Source organism: Chlamydomonas reinhardtii, chromosome 12, assembly GCF_000002595.2.
Source record: "Chlamydomonas reinhardtii strain CC-503 cw92 mt+ chromosome 12, whole genome shotgun sequence".
Classification (NCBI taxonomy): Eukaryota; Viridiplantae; Chlorophyta; class Chlorophyceae; order Chlamydomonadales; family Chlamydomonadaceae; genus Chlamydomonas; species Chlamydomonas reinhardtii.
The window spans coordinates 2,856,632-2,875,216 of NC_057015.1; the positions used below are offsets into that span (position 1 = coordinate 2,856,632).

The window sequence follows — 18,585 nt, forward strand, 5'->3', positions numbered from 1 at the left end:
GGGGAGAGGGCGCCAGCAGCAGGTGCCACATGTCGCAGGGGGAGTCCAGGCCCCGCATACGTGTCAATTACACGCCGCCGCAGATGCACAGCCTGTGTTAGCAGCATTGCCTTGATCTAGAGCAACCAATGGTCTCACCAGGCCTCACTCAGGGCCACACGCCCACACACGAGGCTCCCTCTCAAAGCACACAAGCCGCCACCACGAGCACCTCCACCAACAGGCAAGCCATACCTGCCGGAACCCCGCCGGGCGCAAACAAAACAGCTTCTGCTGACTGCCCCACACCCTCCGCCACAAGCAGGCGGCGATCTCTCCGCACCACTTGCATCCCCACGTTCTACTACACTAACGCCAGTACCCCCGCCCCTACTCCCACCAGCACCAGCACCCTCACTCCCCCCAACCCACTCCCGCTCCACCTCCCGCTCCCTCCCTTCCCCTCCCCTCCGCTCCCTGCAATCCCTCCTCAATCGTCGTCCTCCTCCTCGTCATCCTCGTCATCCTCCTCGTCCTCCTCCCGCAGCCACTCCAGGAACCGCGCCACGTCCGCCTGCTCCACGTACCGCCGCTCCTCCGCGTCCGCCGCCGCCTTCTCGTCCGCCCACGCCAGCAGCGCGTCCTCGCCCACCACGTCGCAGTCGTACAGCTGCCGCAGCAGGTGCGCGAACAGCGGCGCGTAGCGGGCGCCGCCGCCGCCGTCGGCCTCGAACACGCCCTCGCAGGAGCAGTACTCCTCCAGCGTGAGCAGCAGCTCCACCTGTAGGGGTTGGCGGGTGAGGGGTTGGTGGAGGGGTTGGTGGGGTTGGTGGAGGGGATGGCGGGATGGGTTGGTGGGGTTGGTGGGGTTGGTGGGTTGGCCGGGTGGTGGGAGTGGCGCCCGCCAATGCGGGGCCCGCCCCGCACCCTCTTTTCCATTGGGTTTGCTTCAGTTTGGGCTGGTATCTACACTTCCCCCTGTCCGCGCCACCCAGTGTCCGCCATCCCTCCCAGGGCCCGCCCTGCCCGCCCCGCTGCCCTTTCCAGAGCCCCCGTCTTCCATGGGCAAAGTGCCCCCTCCACCACTCCTCCTCGCTCTGAGGCCTGAGGGGGTCCTGGACCGTTACCCGCCCCCCAGCCCTCCCCACCCCTCCGCACCTGGTCGTCCTCGCTCTTGAGGAAGCGCTGCAGCAGGTCGCGCCAGTCCGCCAGCGCCTGCTTGAAGCCGCGCAGCAGCGCCAGCTGCCCCTCCTTGCTGGCCTCAGGGGCAACTGCGGGCGGGAGGGCAGAGGCAGCAACAGCAGCGGCAGCAGGGGCAGGTGTCAGCGGCAGGGCGTTGGCGTAAGGCCCGTTGGGACACACACGGCGGAAGAGCGGCAACGCGCCGGTCAAGAGGGCTGCCGGCAGGATGGTGGGGGAGCTGCCATGAGCACGCTTGCCTCCCAGCAACCCCAGAACCCGCCCAACCACAGCCCCAGTCCCCGTGCCTACCTGCCACGCAGTCCCACAACACCAATGCAGCCATACCAGCCCCCAGACTTCCCGCCTTCTCCCCACACGCACACGCGCACGCACACACAGGCATACACACACATTTACAAACACACGCATACACACGCACACACGCGCGCGCTCACCTGTTTTGAAGAGCGGCAGGTACTCTGCGGGCGTGCGCGGCGGCGGCGGCAGGCCCAGGTTGAGCAGCGCTGTGAGCATGTAGCGGGCGCAGTCGGCGAAGGTGCGGTCCTCCGCGATCTTGAGCCCGTTCAGCTCAATGACCACATTGGCCTGTGCAGGCAGGGGGCGAGGTGGGCAACAGGGGGCAGAGGGACAGGTAGGGTTGTTGGAAGTGCTTAGAGGGAGGGTTGCGGAGCAACAGCTGGCGTGGAGAAGTTCGGCGCGAAAGCAGGGGCGTACTGTGAGGGCGGCGGTATCCTTAAAAGCGGAACATCATGTAGAGAGTGAGGAGGAGTGGAGTATGGGAGGCGATGCGACGGTGTGCATGGCGGTTGTCATCAAGCCGTGGGAACAGACAACGCTGCATCCGAGCGGCGCGCTAAGGTTGTGCGTGTGGTGACCATCCCAAACCTCACCACAAAATCGCATCAAAACCCAAATCACACCCGCCCGCTTGCAAGTCCTTTCCCTCCAAACACATCACTGCCCCCCCCCCCCTCCCCCGACACGCCCACGCACGCACCACGTCGAAGCGCATCTTGATGCAGCGCAGGAAGGTCTCCTCCACCTCCCGCCGCCACACCCGCTCCGGGTCACGGCCGCCCCCATCGCTGTCCGCGTCGCTGTCGTCGCCGCCGCCCTCCTCGCCGCGGCCGCCGCCGCTGCCGCCCGCCTGCGCGTCCGCGCCGCCTGTCCCAGCCGCCGCCGCCGCGGCCGCCGCCTCGTCGGCCGCTGCCGCCTCGTCCTCTGCCGTTAGCGAGCTGCGCACAGCAGCGGTCGCAACGGGCCCGGGGGCCCTTCAGCCTTCCACCCATGCAAAGACGGAGAGCCGCACTCACACGCATACCACCAGCACGACCCGCCAAACCAAACCAACAGCATGAGCTCAACCTGCGCTCCTTCCATTCTGTGCAGCTCCCCTCCGGCCCTCCCCACCGCTTCAGTGCCCCTGCCCCCCCCCCTCCCCCGGACTCCATCCGACTCCCAAGCAGCCCCCTCCCTCCCTCCGTTCCGCCCGCCCACTCTCTCTCTCCTGTGCTCGCACTCACGTGGTGGGCGGCGCGATGGAGAAGCGGTCGAGGTCCGCCGGGCCCTCGCGCGGGTCCCACACATAGCCGGCGCCGTTGGGGCCCACCGCAGAGGCCTGTGCAGGGGCACGCGTCCGAAGGGTGCCCGGCATGCGCAGTTGGGAGACGGCGACGTTGAAGCGGCGGGGTGCGGGACGCCCATCTTAAGGCGTGTCGCCCCTTGCAACAGACCCTCGCACAGGCATGCGCAATGTCCCTGGGTACTTCTCCACACCCTGCACTCCCCGGGCCCCAGCGTCAACACAGGCGGCCCCCGCGGCACACGGGCGTGCCGTGCCGTGCCACATCCCTGGCCCCACCCCCCAGGCCCACATTACCCATTCCCTGGCCCCGGCCGGCCCACTGCCGCCCGCGCTCCAAAGTCCACCCAGTCCCAGTCCCCCCACGCCCGCACCTGGAAGCGCACGCCCGCCTCCTCGCCCTGCAGCGGCCGCCCCACAGCCAGCGCCTGGGCCGCCCGCAGCGCGTCCGAGGTGGGCCGCTCCAGGCTCTTGCCTGCGCGGGTGTGTGTGTGTGTGGTGGGGGGTTGCAAGGATGGGGGGGGGGGGGGGATTACAGGTTGGGGAGTGAGGGAGGGAGGAGTTGAAGGTTACCTAGCATGAGGTAGGGCGGGGCAGGGCGGAGACTGTGGGGGTAGTCGCGGAAGTGAAAGGTTCCCTGGAAACAACACTCCAGGCACACCGCCATGGGTCGTGACCAAGGCATTTGCCGCAACCCCGGCCGAGGGCCCCGACCTCCTCGCCCCAGGACTAGGACCAACCCCCAGACCCGCACCCGCACCCGGACCCAACACACGTCCCGCGCTGACGTCCTCGCCCCCGCCCCCAACCCCCACGCATTTCCAACTATCTTTGCAACCCCCACGACCCATCTGGCCGCCTCCGCCTCGCTCACCGTACTGGTCGGGGTTGTGGTAGCTGTCGTCGTCATCATCCTCCTCCTCCTCCTCCTCGTCGCTGTCAGCCGCCGCTTTCTTGGCCGCCGCCCGGCCGCCGCCCGGCCGCGTCGGCGAGCTGGCGCCCACAGCCGGCGAGTACTCCAGCTCGTCGTCGCTGTCGTCGTTCTGTGTGCGTGCAGGTGTGTGTTTGTGAGTCCCAGTAAAGGAAACGAAAACCCGCCCAGGCGACGCCGGTGTGTGTGTGTGTGTGTGTGTGTGTGTGTGTGTGTGTGTGTGTGTTTGTGTTTAAGAGCACAAGGAAAACATTGCGCAAAGACAGTGTGTGTGCGTGTGTTTGCGTAGATGCATGCGTGTGTTTGTGTGTGTGTGTGTGTGTGTGTGTGTGTGTGTGTGTGTGTGTGTGTGTGTGTGTGGTGGATGTGGGAAAGTTCAGGGTGGAGAGACGTATTCTGTCCATGCGCGTGTGTTTGGGTGTGCGCTCGTGTGTACGAACAGTGACCAAGACTGGGCCCTGAATGACGCGCCCAACCCAAGAGCCGTGGCCCCCAGCTCTGTGCCCACCCACCCCCTGCCCTGCCCTGCCCTGCCCTGCCCTGCCCTGCCCCGCCCCGCCCCGCCCCGCCCTGCCATGCCCCTGCCCAGTGCAACACTCACCGCTCCCGCCACCTGCAGGCACAGGCTGATGCGCGTGTTGGGCGGCACGCTGTGGCGCGAGTCCACCACGCAGCCGTAGCTGAGGATGGCGCCCGGGCCCACCACACAGCCCGCCCGTAGCACACAGCCCTCGCACACCAGCGCCGAGCGGACTACCACACCGTCCTGTCAGGCGCGGGGGCCAGGCAGGGTGTGTGTGTGTGTGTGTGTGTGTGTGTGTGTGTGTGTGTGTGTGTGTGTGTGTGTGTGTGTGTGTGTGTGTTACATTCATGATTATTTAGGAAGTGAAGGCGTAGCCAGGAGCAGCAGCATAGCCAGGCAGAGGAGGGGGGGCAGCCGTACACGCAAGAAGGAGTGAGCGGATCGCGCAGGTTTGGCAAGGAGGTGGGCATACGGGCTCGTGACGGCGGCACCTGCTCACCCGCCCTCCACCCTTCCAGCCACATCCCTGCCGCCCCCACCCGCACCTACTCCCATTCCTACTTGGTCGTGACAACGAGCCTCCCCTCCCTGCCGCCCAAAGCGCCCCTCCCTCCCCCTCTGCCCTCCGCTTCGGCTTGGTTTGGTTTGGTCTGGTCTGGTGTTCACACTCCCACCGCAAGCGGCTGCCCTCGCCCCTCCCTCGGTGCCGGCGCTGATGCAGCCCAAGCGCCCTCCCTGCCCACCTGTATGGTGACGCCGTCCTGGATGTAGGCTCCCACTATGTCCACGTTGCGGCCGATGCGCACATTGCGCCCCACCACCGACTGCACCACGCGGCTGCCCTCGCCGATGGAGGTGCCGGCGCCGATGCATACGTCCTCGCCCGGCACCGTGGACCGCGCCAGAGACACAGTGGACTCCATGTAGCGCTGGCCGCGGGAGTAGCTGCGGGCGGGTGGGAGGGTGTGTGCGCGCGCGCGTGTGTGTGTGCGCATGTGTGTGTGTGTGTGTGCGCATGTGTGTGCGTGTGTTCGTGTGTACTGCGTAGTCGATCGCAAGCGCCCGAGACAGAGACCAGGGTGGTTGCCAGGCAAGACTGGTCAGCCAGGTCGCGGCGCTCCCGCCCATCCACTCCTCCTTCCCCCCCGCCCCCACCGGTAGCTGGTTTGCCCCCATGCGGGGCTGCCGCCCAGGCTGAGCACGTTGGTGTCGGGCACGAAGGGGAAGGCCCAGCGCTGCAGCAGGTCGCGGCTGACGGCGTCGTAGGAGCGCAGGTTGTGCACGCGCCCCGCGTACTCGGCCTGCCGCAGCTCGTACACGTGCAGCTTGTTGCCCAGCTCCTCCTCCGACAGCACGCCCGACACGAAGTCGCGCTTGATGTTCTGTGGGGCGGCGGCCACAAGTGGTTGTGAAAGCGGTGGTGGTGGTGGCGGGCATGGGTGGTTGGTGCCGGGGGTGGCAGGTGGGTGATGGTGGGCGGGTGTCACTCCCAGCACTCCAGCAGTGCTGGTGCACACGCACGTAGGCACGGCGCCGCCTGCAGCCCCACGACCGCCCACTGCACGACCACCCCGGCCCTCCGGCCCACTTCCCTACGCCTGCTGTCTACCTGGCTACACTCCTCTGTAACATCTCTGCAACCCCCTCCCATAAGTACTATCGCTCTGCCCGTGCTCCGCTAGTTTAGCTTGGTTTGGTTTAGTTTGGGCTGGTATTTACAACCCTCACCCCTCTACCCCACCCCTCTACCCCACCCCTCTACCCCACCCCTCTACCCCACCCCTCTACCCCACCCCTCTACCCCACCCCTCTACCCCCTGCCCACCTACCTGGTAGTCGAAGTTGTCGCTGAACAGCAGCAACACCTCGGGCGCACACACGCAGATGTGCGTGTCCATCAGGTCGCACCGGACCTGCGCGCGCGTGTACATGCGTATTGTGCGTTTGTGTGTGTGAGAGAAAGAGATAGAGGGAGCACAAGGAGGAAGGCACGCAGGAGCGTGTATGCGATGGTGCGTGGGGAGGTAGGCGCCCATGGAGGCGGGAGTGATGAAGTCACGTCATACGACGATAGGGCCGGTCGCAGCGCACCCCACCGGACTGGCAAGTGAGCACTGGGCGTCGCTGCGCCCTTCTTCCCATTGGCATTCGACTGGATCGGGCCACATACCGGTACCCTCACTCCCTGTCAAGCACTCCCGCTCTCGAAGCCACTTCGATTCGCAGTCTTGGCTCTCCCGGTCCTCGCTCCCCTCCCCTCCCCTCCCCTCCCCTCCCCTCCCCTCCCCTCCCCTCCCCTCCCCTCCCCTCCCCTCCCCTCCCCTCCCCTCCCCTCCCCACCCGCCTCACCTGCACCTCGTCCCGCTCGCCGAACAGCGCCGCATCCAGTTTGGCCAGGTGGTGGCTGGGGCGGCCCGGCTCCAGCTCCATGTACTTGAGCAGCCGCTGCGGGGGTAGAGGTGTGGGGGGGGGGGGAGGGCAGGGGGAGAGGGGAAGGGGGCGGGAGGGATTGCAGGTGCGACCAGTAGAGGGAGGTGTAAAAGGGCGTGGGAGCGTGCCTCGTGCCTCTGTGTGCCCCGTGCCACCCAACCCTGCAGCCCCTCGCCCTTGCCGCCCTCCCTCCGATCTACCCGGCCTAGGCGCCCTCCCTCACGGCCGTTCTACTGCCAAGCCCCACTGCCTCTTCCTCCCTTCTTGCCCTCCCCAAGCCATGCTCCCTCTAGCCTCACCCTGTCTCCGCTCCTCCCCATCCCATCGCTCCTCCCCACCCTGCTGCCGCTGCTGCTGCCGCTCCTGCTGCCGCCTCCTCCTGCCGCTGCCGCCTCCTGCCGCTGCTGCCGCCGCCCCTGCTCACCTGGGTTGCGGCGTCCAGCGCCACCACCAGCTCGCTGTCGCCCAGCCGCAGCCGCTGGGAGGCGTGCTGCACCGGCTTCATGGCCTGCAAGGGGGGTGGGGGTCACGAGGTGGGGGCACGAGAGTGTGCGCTCATGTGTGTGGTGCGTCAGCACGCGGGCAGCAGCAAGAGCAGCAGCAGCAACGGCAGTTGCAGTAAAACAGCGATGTGGGTCGCGAGCGTGTGCCAGCACAGACTGCCATACCGTAGTCCCAACTCCCAACAACCCCCAAAACACGCCCAACTCCCAGCCCCCAAACCTCCCCCACTACCCCCACACCTCCCCCACTACCCCCACACCTCCCACACACACACACGCCCTCCGCCCTCCGCCCCCCGCACCCACCAACGTCATAATGGCGTTCTTGTCCGCCGCCCGCCGCGCGCGGTGCGCCTCCAGCAGCGGCGCCAGGCGCATGTTGCTGACGATGTCGGCGGACAGCAGCACGAAGTCGCCCTTGATGAGGTCGCGCTGGTCGATCAGCCGCAGCGCCTCGCCGGCAGACAGGCAGTTGGTGGACACAATGGGCGTCACCTGGAAGGGCGGGGGTGCGTGTGTGTGTGTGCGGGGGTGCGTGTGTGTGTGTGTGTGTGTGTGTGTGTGTATGGGTTGGGCTGGGCTGGGGAGGCGTAGGTGTTGGTGTTGGGGTTGGAATGGGTTGGGGGGTTGGTGGTTGGGTGGGTGGGGTGTGGAGGGACAGGAGGGGGTTGCGGAGGTGCTGGGTGCGCGGTCGCGTTCCCGCCCCCCCTGGCCCCCTTCCAGCCGCATGTCCGGCTCCCCAGAGCCGCCCCCTCCCCCTCCCCCTGCCCCGCTCCCCCGCGCCCTGCCCCCCGCCACCATCACAGCCCCTTGCGCCGCCGCTGCCGCCGCCTCCACCCCTGCTGCGCTGCGCGCTAGGGCGCGGGACCTTAGCCCGGCCCGTGTGCCCCATGTGTCGCCGCCGCCACCCCACTGCGGCAACGCCAGCGGCTCGTGTGTGTGCGATGCTCCTGCTCCTCCACCTTCCCTGTCCGAGCGCGGTGCTACACCCTCCACCTCCGCCTCCACCTCCACTCCGACTATTGCGTCAGGCTGTTCGAGACACACAGCACGGAAGCTGCCCGTGTGCATGCGGCCCAATCGTTCGGGGCTGTGGGCCATCTTGGCTGCCGCCGCCTGCCGCCACCGCCTTCACCGCCACCACGCGCCCCCTGTGCGGGGGGGCTGGGCACGCCACCGCCTCCGTCCCCCGCCTTTGACGCCCCTGCTACTGCGTCTGCCGCTGCCGCCCCTGCCGTCAGCAAGCCCGCCCCATCATGCCTCAGCCCCCGCCGCTGCCGCTGCCGCCGCCGCCGCCGCTGCCGCTGCCGCCGCCGCTGCCGCTGCCGCCGCCGCCGCTGCCGCTGCCGCTGCCGCTGCCGCCGCCGCTCCGCAGCCCATCAGTGCGTCACAAAGTGCACACGGCACACGGCAATGCGCCCGCGTTCTCTGGCGCCCCGATCTCCGCTCCTCCCCCCTCCGTCTTGCGGTGGACGGCTACCCTCCCCCGCTACCCCCCGCTACCCCCTCCCCCGCTGCCCCCGCAGGCCCGCACCTTCATATCGCGGCTGTGCGCCCACTTGGAGTCCGCCAGGTAGCGCTTGATGAGGTCCGCGTGCGCGCAGCAGAACACAAACGCCTGGGGAGGGGTGAGAAGGCAGAGCAGGGGGTTTACGCGCCGGGGGCACGGTATAGCACCCCCGCCACCGGAACCCATTACCACCCGTGCCTGCGGTTAGCCCCGTCCCTCTTCGTTCCGCCCCCCTCCTCTGTCTCCTACTACCCTCCGGCTCCTCACGCCTCTCGAGGCCGTCACCAAGCGCACACGCACCTCCTCCACGTCGTTCATGGCAAGCCACTCCAGTGCGTACTCGATCATCGGCACGTTCACCAGGGGCAGCAGGGCCTTTGGCCGCTCCACCGTAATTGGGCGAAAACGCTACAAACACACCACCAAGCGCACGTCCAGTTTGGGCCGATTGACAAATTGCGACTTTCCGGGTCCATCGGCCTGTCAGTACCTGCGCGCATCGCAAGCGCTAATGCCTCGCAGCAGTTTTTATTTACCTGAGTAAAGCTGTCCGCCAGCAAAACAGCTGACAGCACTGTGCGTGCCTCCACCCGCTCGCCGCCACCACCACCGCGTTTGGGCGCCATCTTTGGGACAGGAACTAATCCGATTGGTTCAGATTGCTATGTTTCCAGTTTGGAGGGGCTAGATCGCCCCCTCGGCGACGCGCGTGTATTCGCTTTAGGCTTCAGTAGGCTTTTGCTGACAACTCAAAGCTCGTGAAGACAATTGTAGTGCTGGATAATGCGGATTAGCTGCTACTCCAAGAAGGCCTGCTGGCAATTCGCGCATGGACACGCGACACGAACCGTAGCTCAGGCCAACCCAGCTCAGCCCTGACTATGTCCAGATCGAACCCGGACCCGCTATGCTAAAGCCCTTGCCGTGCACGACGCAGGGCTTGCTTATAAAGACAATTTCATCGCAAGGCAACTAAAGTGATGCTCGCGTCATCCCACGACCCTGAAGTGAGCGCTCGGCTCCCGGAGACGTTTGCGTGGAGCGACGCCGTGGTGTGTTTCACCAATAGTTTGCGCTGCACGCGTGGGTCACCGCAGTAACGCAGTTGACCGATAGGTACGTTCGTTCGGCCAGGTAGTTAAGCAAGGACCCTGTAGCATTGTACATCAGCTTATACCGCTGAGATCAGCTCTCCCTGGAATCTTTCCCCTGTTTGCTGCCGCCCATCCGCCTTGCATAGTACAATCCGGCCGGATCATGAAAGTACGAATGCCGCGCCTGCACTTCTGGTGCCACGCCAATCCCACATGGCCACACACGCCTGCATAACGTTTTGAGCGCGAGATTACATGAATGGCATTCCAATGAGGCACCATCTATTTCCGGCCCTCTTTCTGGTTAGCCGTCAGTAAATCAGGAGGTCGTGCATTTCTGCGTCCGTCTGCAGCAAGTACGGTAGGGGATGAATGCTTCGAGTCATCACCAGCCGGGGAGGATCAGCAGTTCAGTTCTCTGCGTCGCACATGACGAGTCCAAAAGCACTGCTAGCTTAGGGTTGGCACTGCCAAGGCACGCAAGCAATAAAGCGCCTGGCCAGACACCCCACCCCCACAAACTGTGAAAGTGCCAACGCAGCTCGTCATATACGGCGGTGTGTGCAAACCGCAAAAAGTACCAGACACACGTACGCAACCGCGTCGTGCGTACATCATTAAGTACAAGCGGTGGGGTGCTCCGCTACTAGCAGCACGACTGGTAACCACGATGTATGCCCCCGTGGAGCTGTGCGCAGCTGCTGGCGGTCCAATGGCGAGGGTGCAGTGCTGCTGATATGTTCATACATCAAGTCCCTGTCCACTGTCTTGCACGACTGTCTCCGCAGGTAGGCACAGCCATGGACATCGGTCTCCAGGTCCACGACACGACCGGTAAGCCGCTCCGTGGACCTATCCATCCACTCCAACCCGTCCCCAATCCGCCTGAACCGGGTCCGTTAGCTCTACTCCTCAGCAGGCTCCAAGCCTGCTAGCAACCGTCACGCATCCATCTCCGTGTACAGTTCCATGTAATGTCGTACTCTCTCTCAAGGCCGGCAAGCAGCGTCCGCGCATCGGCACGCTGCTTCCCCTAATCCTGGGGCCAGCATTGTAAGACGCCGGTATATCATAGTTCCACATGCGTTAGTTAACGTGCAACAACTTGGTTGCTTCCCTGGCGCTCTTTTCACACAGACGCATCCACGCACGCATTCCCCGCCACCCAGCGTCCCACAGAAGATCAATTTATTAGGGCAACAACGATAAGAATAACCGCATTTCCTTCGAGAGCATTTCGTCCCGTTCGGCCGTTCCATTCACTCCACACGCACTGTCACGCGTGCGGGTTTGCACCTGTGTTCCACTGATGTGCCTCGTGATGAGTGCATCCTTGCTCGCAGCAAGAAACAATGGGCAAGCACGCAATGCTCTGCTGGCACACCAGGTAGCCAGATCACTTTCTGAAGCGTGACCTCTTGAGGTTCTCTAGCAGCAAGCAACCGCACATCCATACCGTCCGCACCTCAATTGCGTCTATTGCAGGTAACCCTGCTACAAGGATCCACCGGCGCCTGTACGGCGGCGTGCATATGTGTTGTGTTGTTACTTGCGAGCCTCAAGTGCATGAATGTTCGTGCAAGGTGGTAATACAAGCGGACCCTCACTCCGCCGCAGCGCGCAACGCCACAGACTTCACTGGACAGACTTAATAAGGCCACTTGCAAGACCCCACCAACCGTGTACGAGGCAACATCACCACACATCCGGCATAATGAAGCTCACGGTCCTCGCATCCTCACTATGCTGCTACACTGGTACATAATCTTACCACATGCATCCCGCCAGTGGGATCCGTCATCGTATCGTTGGGTAGACACATCATGGCTGCCGCACGTCCTGACACGCTGGGGCAATGCAGGCCAGTCACATGAGAGGCCACGCACCAGCCCTTCGTTCATTCTCATTCCTTCATGCCCATGCTCAATCGTTTGGCAACTTTTGGACCTCATGACTTCAAGCGTAAAACCGTCAGGGGACCGTAAACCGTTAGGAATGGGGCTGACAGTCAGGGGCCGTTTCGCGTCACGCCGTCAGAGTACGCTTTTACGGTGATTCCAGGACCGTTCCCTCACCCGTCATCACGGCACCGTCAGACCGTCACTGACGTCAGCGTTTGCTCCCGTGCCGTATCGTACCGTATTGTGTCGCCTTGCGGTGCGGTGAGCTCATCAGCCTATCTACTTGTGCCAACCCCAACAGGCAGCCAGGCAGACGCCCCATACGCACACATACATATGCGCGTACGCGACACCTCAAGGTAACGCAGCCCGCACTCGTGTCCATCTCATGTGTGTGGGCAAGGATAACGTGCTCAAAGCAGTCCTCCTGAACCCACATCAGTTAACGCTCTCAATAAGGTACATCCGCCATACATTGTACAGAGCAAGCCAGCGAGCGTACTGAATCCATTAAGCAGGTCGTTGCGTTTACTGGTTTACGTGTTGCCTGCTGCTAGCTGGTCCGGTTGGCTGTCCGCCCACCGCAGCACTGGCCGGCGGCCTCATTGCATGTTTGATTTCTAGCACTCCGAAGCGCCGCTCATCATCATCGCCACCACACGGTGCTGCCACTGCTGCTGCCATGGAGGCCTGAGTCACGTCACTGCCGACACTCCCACGCCACCGCCACCTGACTGACACTGACACGGACGCATCCACCCACCGCTGTGACCCTGTTGCTGTTCGGCATCACACGCGCGGCCGCTCGCACCCGCTGCTGCAGCTGGCAGCCAGCAGCGGCGGGCGAAGCTACTGCTGCTGGGCGTCACCAGCAGCCGTCGCAGTGTCGGCCGCCGGCATCCGCCGCTGGGCCGCCGGCTTGCGCTGCAGCATGTGTTGCTGTGGGTACGAGTACACCACACACGCTGCCGGGGGCCCGGCGGGACCACTTACGCCATAGGGCACATAACGGCGACTGCCGGCGGCGGCAGCGCCGGGGCTGCCCGGCTGCAAAGCGCCGCCAGCAGCGGCGGCGGCGGCGGCGGCCCTGTGCCAGGCATGCTGCTGACGGTACGGCTGCTGGAAGTGCTGTACGTACTGTGGCGGATAAGCTACTGCCGCCGCCGTGGCCGCGCCGTCGTCCGCAGTAGCTACTGCCGACGCTGTGCCCTGCGGGTAGGTGTAGTCATACGGCGGGGGCTCTTGCTCTGCCGCCGTGACGGCGGTTGGCAGTGGCATGGACTGGCGAGTCAGGCGGGGCGCGGCGACGGGTTGGTGCAGGGCCGCTGGCGGCATTGCCGGCGGCGCTGCCGCCGCACCGCGCACCATAGGCGGCGGCGGCTGCCGCAGCCGCAGCGGCAGCTGCTGAGGCCAGTGCGGTTGATACTGCAGGTGCTGCGCCGTTTGATACCCGGCAGCCTCGACAGCTCGGAGCGGCGGCGGGGCCACAGGATACGAAACCACACCAGAGGGGCCTGAGCGGGCCCTGCTCGCGCCCTGCTGCGCCGCCGGAACCAGTACCAGGCGCCGGCGCACCCCTGGCGCCAACAGCACATGCGTCGGACCCGCCGCCGCCCCAGCCGCCGCTGCTGCTGCCGGTGCGCTGGCAGCTGCGTGGTGGTGCTGGTGGTGTACCTTGTGCGGCAGCGGCGGCGATGCCGCTGCCGCCGCCACGTCTTGCGCCGCCGGCTGGGGTTGGTAGTAGTGGTAGGGACCAGCTGGTGTGTGCCCGAAAGGCGGCACCAGCCGCCGCCGCCGCGGCGGCGAAGCCGCAAACTCTTCATCCGCCTTGCTGGCGGCGGCGGCGGCGGCATCGATGTATTGCACCTCGAATTCTGCAGACGAACTCGCCGGCCTTGGAGCGGGGCTCAAAAGGTAGTGAACCCGCGGCTGCGGCGGAGCCTCCTCGTCGCTCTCGGGACCCGCGGCAGCGGCTGACGCAGTGGCAAAGGCGGCTGCGTTCGGCGGCGGCGCGGCCCAGGGCGCTGGGTGCCCCGACGGATGCCCCAGTTGCTGATGCAGCCGCCACTGCGGCTGCACCGCGCGCCGCGGCTGCGCGGTCATGTAGGGCGCCGCCGACGCCATTACGGGAGGTCGCTGCTGCCAGTCCACCCCAGCAATAGTTGGGCCCGCCAACGGGGCGGACAGGGTCCTGTACAAGGGCCCGGTGGCGGCGCCGCTCCGGCGGAGGGCGTGCAAGTGCCTGTGACGTAGCGGCGGGTAGCCGGCTGCGGCTGCTGCGGCGGCGTCGGACGCATGCAGCTCATGCAGCCCATCCGCCTCAGGCTCGAGCTCGGTCTCCTCATAGTCGCCGTAAGAATAGGTGGGGTGCTGCTGCTGCTGCTGTTTTGAGACGGCAGCGGGATGGGGGTCGGTCCAGACGCCCACCGGCTGCGGCTGCGGCTGCTGCGGCTGCTGGAGGTGCGGCTGTAGCGAGTAAGATCCGCGCCATTCCTCGGCAGGGCGCGGCAGCTGCGGCTGCGGCTGTTGCGGCGGCTGCAGCTGCGGCTGCGGCTGGGGCGCCGGCAAGGGCTGCTGCTGCGGTTGCCATTGCACCGTGTCGCACGGTGGCCGCGCCACAGCCTGCCACTGCTGTGACGGCTGCTGCAGCGGCTGCGCAACTGCACGGGGCAGGAGCGGCTGCTGCTGCGGCCGCTGCGGCTGCTGTGCCTGTGTGCCGGCCGCCGATTGCGGCTGCTGCTCGTCCTGTTCCTGTCTCTGCTGCTGTTGCTTCGCCCGCTGTTGCTGACTTGCCTCGAGCATGGCAGGGTCCGTGATGGTGGTGGCGCCCGAGGAGGTGGCGCCGTCCATCGCGCCGCCAGCCGCAGCACCGCCGTTGCTGATGCTGCCGGCACTGGCAGTCGAGACCGTGGGGCCGGCGGCAGCACCCTGCACTGCTGCTGCGGGCGCCGCTGACGCCTCCGGCGCCATTCCGACGGACATATAATCGGCGACCTCTTCGGCGGCTGTAGCGGCTTCCACGGGCGCCATCTCGACGTCCTCGGCGTGCGCGGACACGGCCGCCGCCACCACAGCTGCGGCTTTAGCGGTATGGATAGCAGCAAGCGCCGCCGGCGGGGCAGCGGCAGGCCCCGGACCCGCCCCGCCGGACGCAGCGGCCGCACCCGGGCTGCTGCTTGCTGGAGCCTGCTGCTGGGCCGCAGCAGCGGCCGAAACGACTGCTGGGGCAGCAGCAGCGGATGCCGCCATGGGTGCCGCCACTGCAACGGCGGTGGCGGCGGCGCCTGCACACGCCTCGCCCTGGCGGGCGGCGTCTTGCCGCGCGCGCTGCTGCAGCAGCTGTTCTGCAAACGCCGCGGCCCCCGGCGACAGAGGAACGACAGTGAGCCGCGGCGACTGCCGGGCGCCTCGTCCGCCCTCCCGTGCCGCCGTGTTCATGGCCGTAGCGGCTACACCGCCTGCCTCAGCCGCCGCCGGCGGGGCTCCGGCGGCCGCCGCCGCTGCTGCCGGTGCAGAGCTGAAGCCGCCTTCGCTGACAACACCTGCAACGTCTGCTGCTGATGCGGTGGGCGGGCGCTCCTGCTGTCTGAGCTCGGGCGGCACCGGACCCAGGGGCACCAGCACGTAGCGACGGGCGGGAGCCCGAACAGCTTGCGCCGTGCCAGCGGCAGCAGCGGCACCAGGCGCCGCCGAGCCGGGTGCTGCGGCTGTGGGTGCATGACGGGCTGCTGCAGAGACGGTGCCACCCGCACCGGCGGCGCCAGCAGTAGCGTCAACAGCAGCGACACAGGCGGCGGGAGCCGGCGCGGTGGTAAACGCGGGGTAGTAGTGGGCTGACCGCTGCTGCTCCTGCAGCAGCAGCTGCTGCTGGTGCTGCTGCTGAGGGTAGGGCTGTTGCTGCTGCCAGGGCTGCTGCTGGGGCGGGGCATAGGCATCTACTGCTGCTGCAGCGGCGATGCCGGTGGCGGTGCCGGCACGGGGGACCGTGGCTTCAGCCTCCCCTCGCAAGTAGGCCACCTCTGCGCTGCCGGAGTGTCCGGAACGACAGCCGGACAACGCAGCAGCTGCAGCGGCGGGTGCAGCAACCGGCGGGCGGTTGCCCAGCCAGGCCGGCGCCGCCGTGGGCGCCTTGCCACCGCCGCATGGTACCGCGGCGGCATACACACGTGCGCTGCCGCCCGCTGCTGCTGCTGTGGGCGATATGGGCGCAACCATGGCGCCGCCGCCGACGCGTCCTGCAGCAGCAGCCGGCGGCGAGGTGTAATGGCCGCCGTGGCCACCGTGGCTGCTGGGCGCGGATGGCATCTGCGTCGCCGGCACGCCAGCCGCCGCCGCCGCCGCCGCCGCCACCGCAGAAGCTGACGCCGCCGAAGCAGCAGTCTCAGCAGCAGGATCATGGCAATAGCCTTGTTCATACCAATCGGCGGCAGAGCCCGCCGCCGCTCCGCCAGCAGCAGCAGCAGTAGTCGCGGGACCGCTGGCAACACCGGCTGCTGAGGCGACGGGAGCAGCACCGGCGCCGGCGCCGGCGCCGCCACTGTGGCTACCGCCGCCGAAGATGTAGTAGTGCTCACTGGAGAGGAACGCGCCGCCGGCGGGTGCCGCCGCCGCCGCCAGCACTCGAGCCCAGCCGCCGCCGGCGGAATCGGCGCCACCGCCGCCGCCATACGTCGCAACACTCGCGGAGAGCGAGCGCCCCACTGACGGGCCCTGCTCCTGCTGTTGCTGCTGCTCCTGCTGCAGTGACCAGTGCAGCGCAGGGCGATGGCGGCGGTACAGCCGCTCCGGCGACGCGCTCGCCATCGCCTCATCATCGCCTCCGGCGGCGGCGGCGGCATCAGGCATGCACGCGGCCTCATGGTAAGGCGGGGCCTGCTGCCACTGTTGCTGAGGCTGTGCTACACATGATGAGAAAGGCCGCTGCTGCTGCTGCTGCTGCGGCGGCGGCGGCGGCTGCAGCAGACGCCATGCCAGCGGCTGGGATTGCGACAGCGACTGCGCCGGCAGCGCTGCCGGCAGCGGCGGCGCACCCCGGTCGTCTTGCCATTCGGCCTCATGATAATAATGCGCCTGCTGCTGCATCTGGGGCGGATGCTGCACCTGCTGTGGCAGTTGGTGCTCGTGCTGCGGCTGCCAGCAGTCGGGCGCAGCAGCCACGTGGGCGGCCTCGCCCCCACCCCCACCACGACCCCCTCCGCCTCCGACACTGCTGCTGATGAGGCCCACGCCGTCCTCCGCCAACTGCATGCTGCCAAACTGCCGACCGGCCGCGTCCGCCGCCGCGGCGGCAGCGCCCGAGGCCCGGGGCGTGGCGTCATCCGCTGGTGGCTGCTGCTGCTGCTGGGCGGGTGCGGCTGTCAACACCGGCCGCGGCGGCAGATGCTGCGCCTGGCATTGCTGCTGCTGCTGTGTAGGACCGCCAGTAAAGTGCTGCCATGTTTGCGGCTGCAGCGGCCGTAGCGGCGTTGGCGCGTATCCATGCGGCTCCACAGCACCGAAAACCTGCTGCTGTGCTGTACGTTGTCCTGCCGGTGGCTGCGGCTGCTGCGGCTGCTGCGGCTGCTGCGGCTGCTGCTGCTGCTGCTGCTGCTGTTCGCCCGGCTCGACCTCTTCATCAAACAGGTTCCCCAGATTCCCTAGCAGCTCCAGGCTGTTACAGTCCTCGCCATCCACCATGTCCAGCACATGCTGCATCTGTTCCAGCTGGTAGGCGTCGAACGAGCCCGCCGGCTGTAGCTGCTGCTGCTGTTGCTGTGAGTTGAAAGGTGGCTGTAGCTGCTGTGGCGGCGGTTCCAATGGCGGCGGCGGCAGCGCTGCTGCTGTCATGGGCTGCAATGAGTCTGGGGATGGCGCGACGGTTCTGGCGGTGTGCCCGCCGCTGCTGTTCATGTTGCTGTGGGCGACTTGCCCATTGCTGCCTTGGGTCTCTTGCGGGCTCGGGTTCACCGACGAGACTGTCAAAGCTGCTGCTGGTCCTGCTCCTGCTGCTGTCTCAGCTCCCGGCTGCTGCTGCTGCTGCTGCTGGGAGGGGTGTGCGGCAGCCGCGTCTGCTGTTGGCACCCTGCATGCAGCAGCCGGGAGGACGTACGACATACAGCAGTTGGTGGCCACCGGTGGGTTCCGGCCGACTGCTGTAATAATATTGGGTTACATGTGGGGGTACACGTGAAAGAGCGGCGGGTACACGTGAAGGTGCTGCGGGCACCGACCGTCGCATTTTGCGCAATAAACGGTTCCCTGCTGCGGGCAGCTGGCAAACGAGCACTCGGGAGGCCCCGGGCGGCCGAAACGCCGGTTTTGAACTCGCCTCAGCAACCCAATTGCAACTGAATTGCATGCGCACGGTGGCATTTGTGCAGTGTGTGACGAAGCGGGAGTGGGACACAGCGTGGACTACTCAGGCAACGTGCCTCAGAAGCACGTTTAGGGGTCCTCATCGGCTATATACGCTTCCATTCATGGCCATGGAGCGATTTGATGTCATGGACATGTGTAAGCCCCACGATTTCCGGTGCATGCAGTCGGGCCAGCACCATTTGCTCCCAAACTGCCAACAATCTTGAGGCTACACGCACGCAAAACTTATTATACCATGTTTGCTGTGTGCAAGCGACTCGAGAGTACTACCGGAGCACCACTGCAGCAGACTCACCACATGCTCGCTCGCCAGCAGGACCTTGGCCCTCACGCTGAGCTAATGGTTACCACGACTCTTGGAGAACTCTAGATAATCTTCTTCAGTGTTGTGGTCTCGCACATGAGCTGTTTGTAGTGCAACGGATAGTTCAACCTCGACAAAGAGAGAAAGAGTTGAGTTGGTCAATGCGAAAATATCAGCTGCCATTACAATGCATATGTGCCGAGGGGTGCGCTATGCGTGTGAGCCCCAGGCAAAAGGCCTCCACCATTCCGCCTGACTCCCCCCAATT

The 18,585-nt window shown here is 66.2% G+C and overlaps 2 protein-coding genes across 2 annotated transcripts; both read right to left on the reverse strand.

Moving 5' to 3' along the window:
• Nucleotides 1-55: 55 nt before the first annotated feature.
• On the reverse strand, nt 56-9,805 carry CHLRE_12g502200v5 (uncharacterized protein). Its single transcript, XM_043068106.1, has 17 exons — nt 9,198-9,805; nt 8,962-9,069; nt 8,686-8,769; nt 7,458-7,646; nt 7,073-7,156; nt 6,568-6,663; nt 6,048-6,131; nt 5,374-5,600; nt 4,962-5,163; nt 4,297-4,461; nt 3,639-3,807; nt 3,139-3,239; nt 2,706-2,800; nt 2,180-2,417; nt 1,617-1,767; nt 1,138-1,250; nt 56-760 (listed from the first exon to the last, which is right to left on the reverse strand). The coding sequence occupies exons 1-17, from the start codon at nt 9,285-9,287 to the stop codon at nt 470-472; spliced, it is 2,487 nt and encodes an 828-aa protein (XP_042918261.1). The 5' UTR covers nt 9,288-9,805; the 3' UTR covers nt 56-469.
• Nucleotides 9,806-9,994: 189 nt separating this feature from the next.
• Nucleotides 9,995-18,475, reverse strand: CHLRE_12g502179v5 (uncharacterized protein). The gene is made up of 2 exons (XM_043068105.1): nt 18,309-18,475; nt 9,995-17,717 (listed from the first exon to the last, which is right to left on the reverse strand). Exons 1-2 carry the CDS (start codon nt 18,311-18,313, stop codon nt 12,506-12,508), a joined length of 5,217 nt encoding a protein of 1,738 aa, XP_042918262.1. The 5' UTR covers nt 18,314-18,475; the 3' UTR covers nt 9,995-12,505.
• Nucleotides 18,476-18,585: the final 110 nt, after the last annotated feature.

What these genes read in the sequence shown, in the direction of transcription:
- CHLRE_12g502200v5 (XM_043068106.1), bottom strand. Translation starts at nt 9,287, where the DNA reads ATGGCGCCCAAACGCGGTGGTGGTGGCGGCGAGCGGGTGGAGGCACGC. An exon ending in TGGCGGACAGCTTTACTCAG is followed by an intron (nt 9,070 to 9,197) that starts GTAAATAAAAAC and finishes GTGTGTTTGTAG; the next exon opens with CGTTTTCGCCCAATTACGGT. An exon ending in AGGACGGCGTCACCATACAG is followed by an intron (nt 4,462 to 4,961) that starts GTGGGCAGGGAG and finishes CGCGCCTGACAG; the next exon opens with GACGGTGTGGTAGTCCGCTC.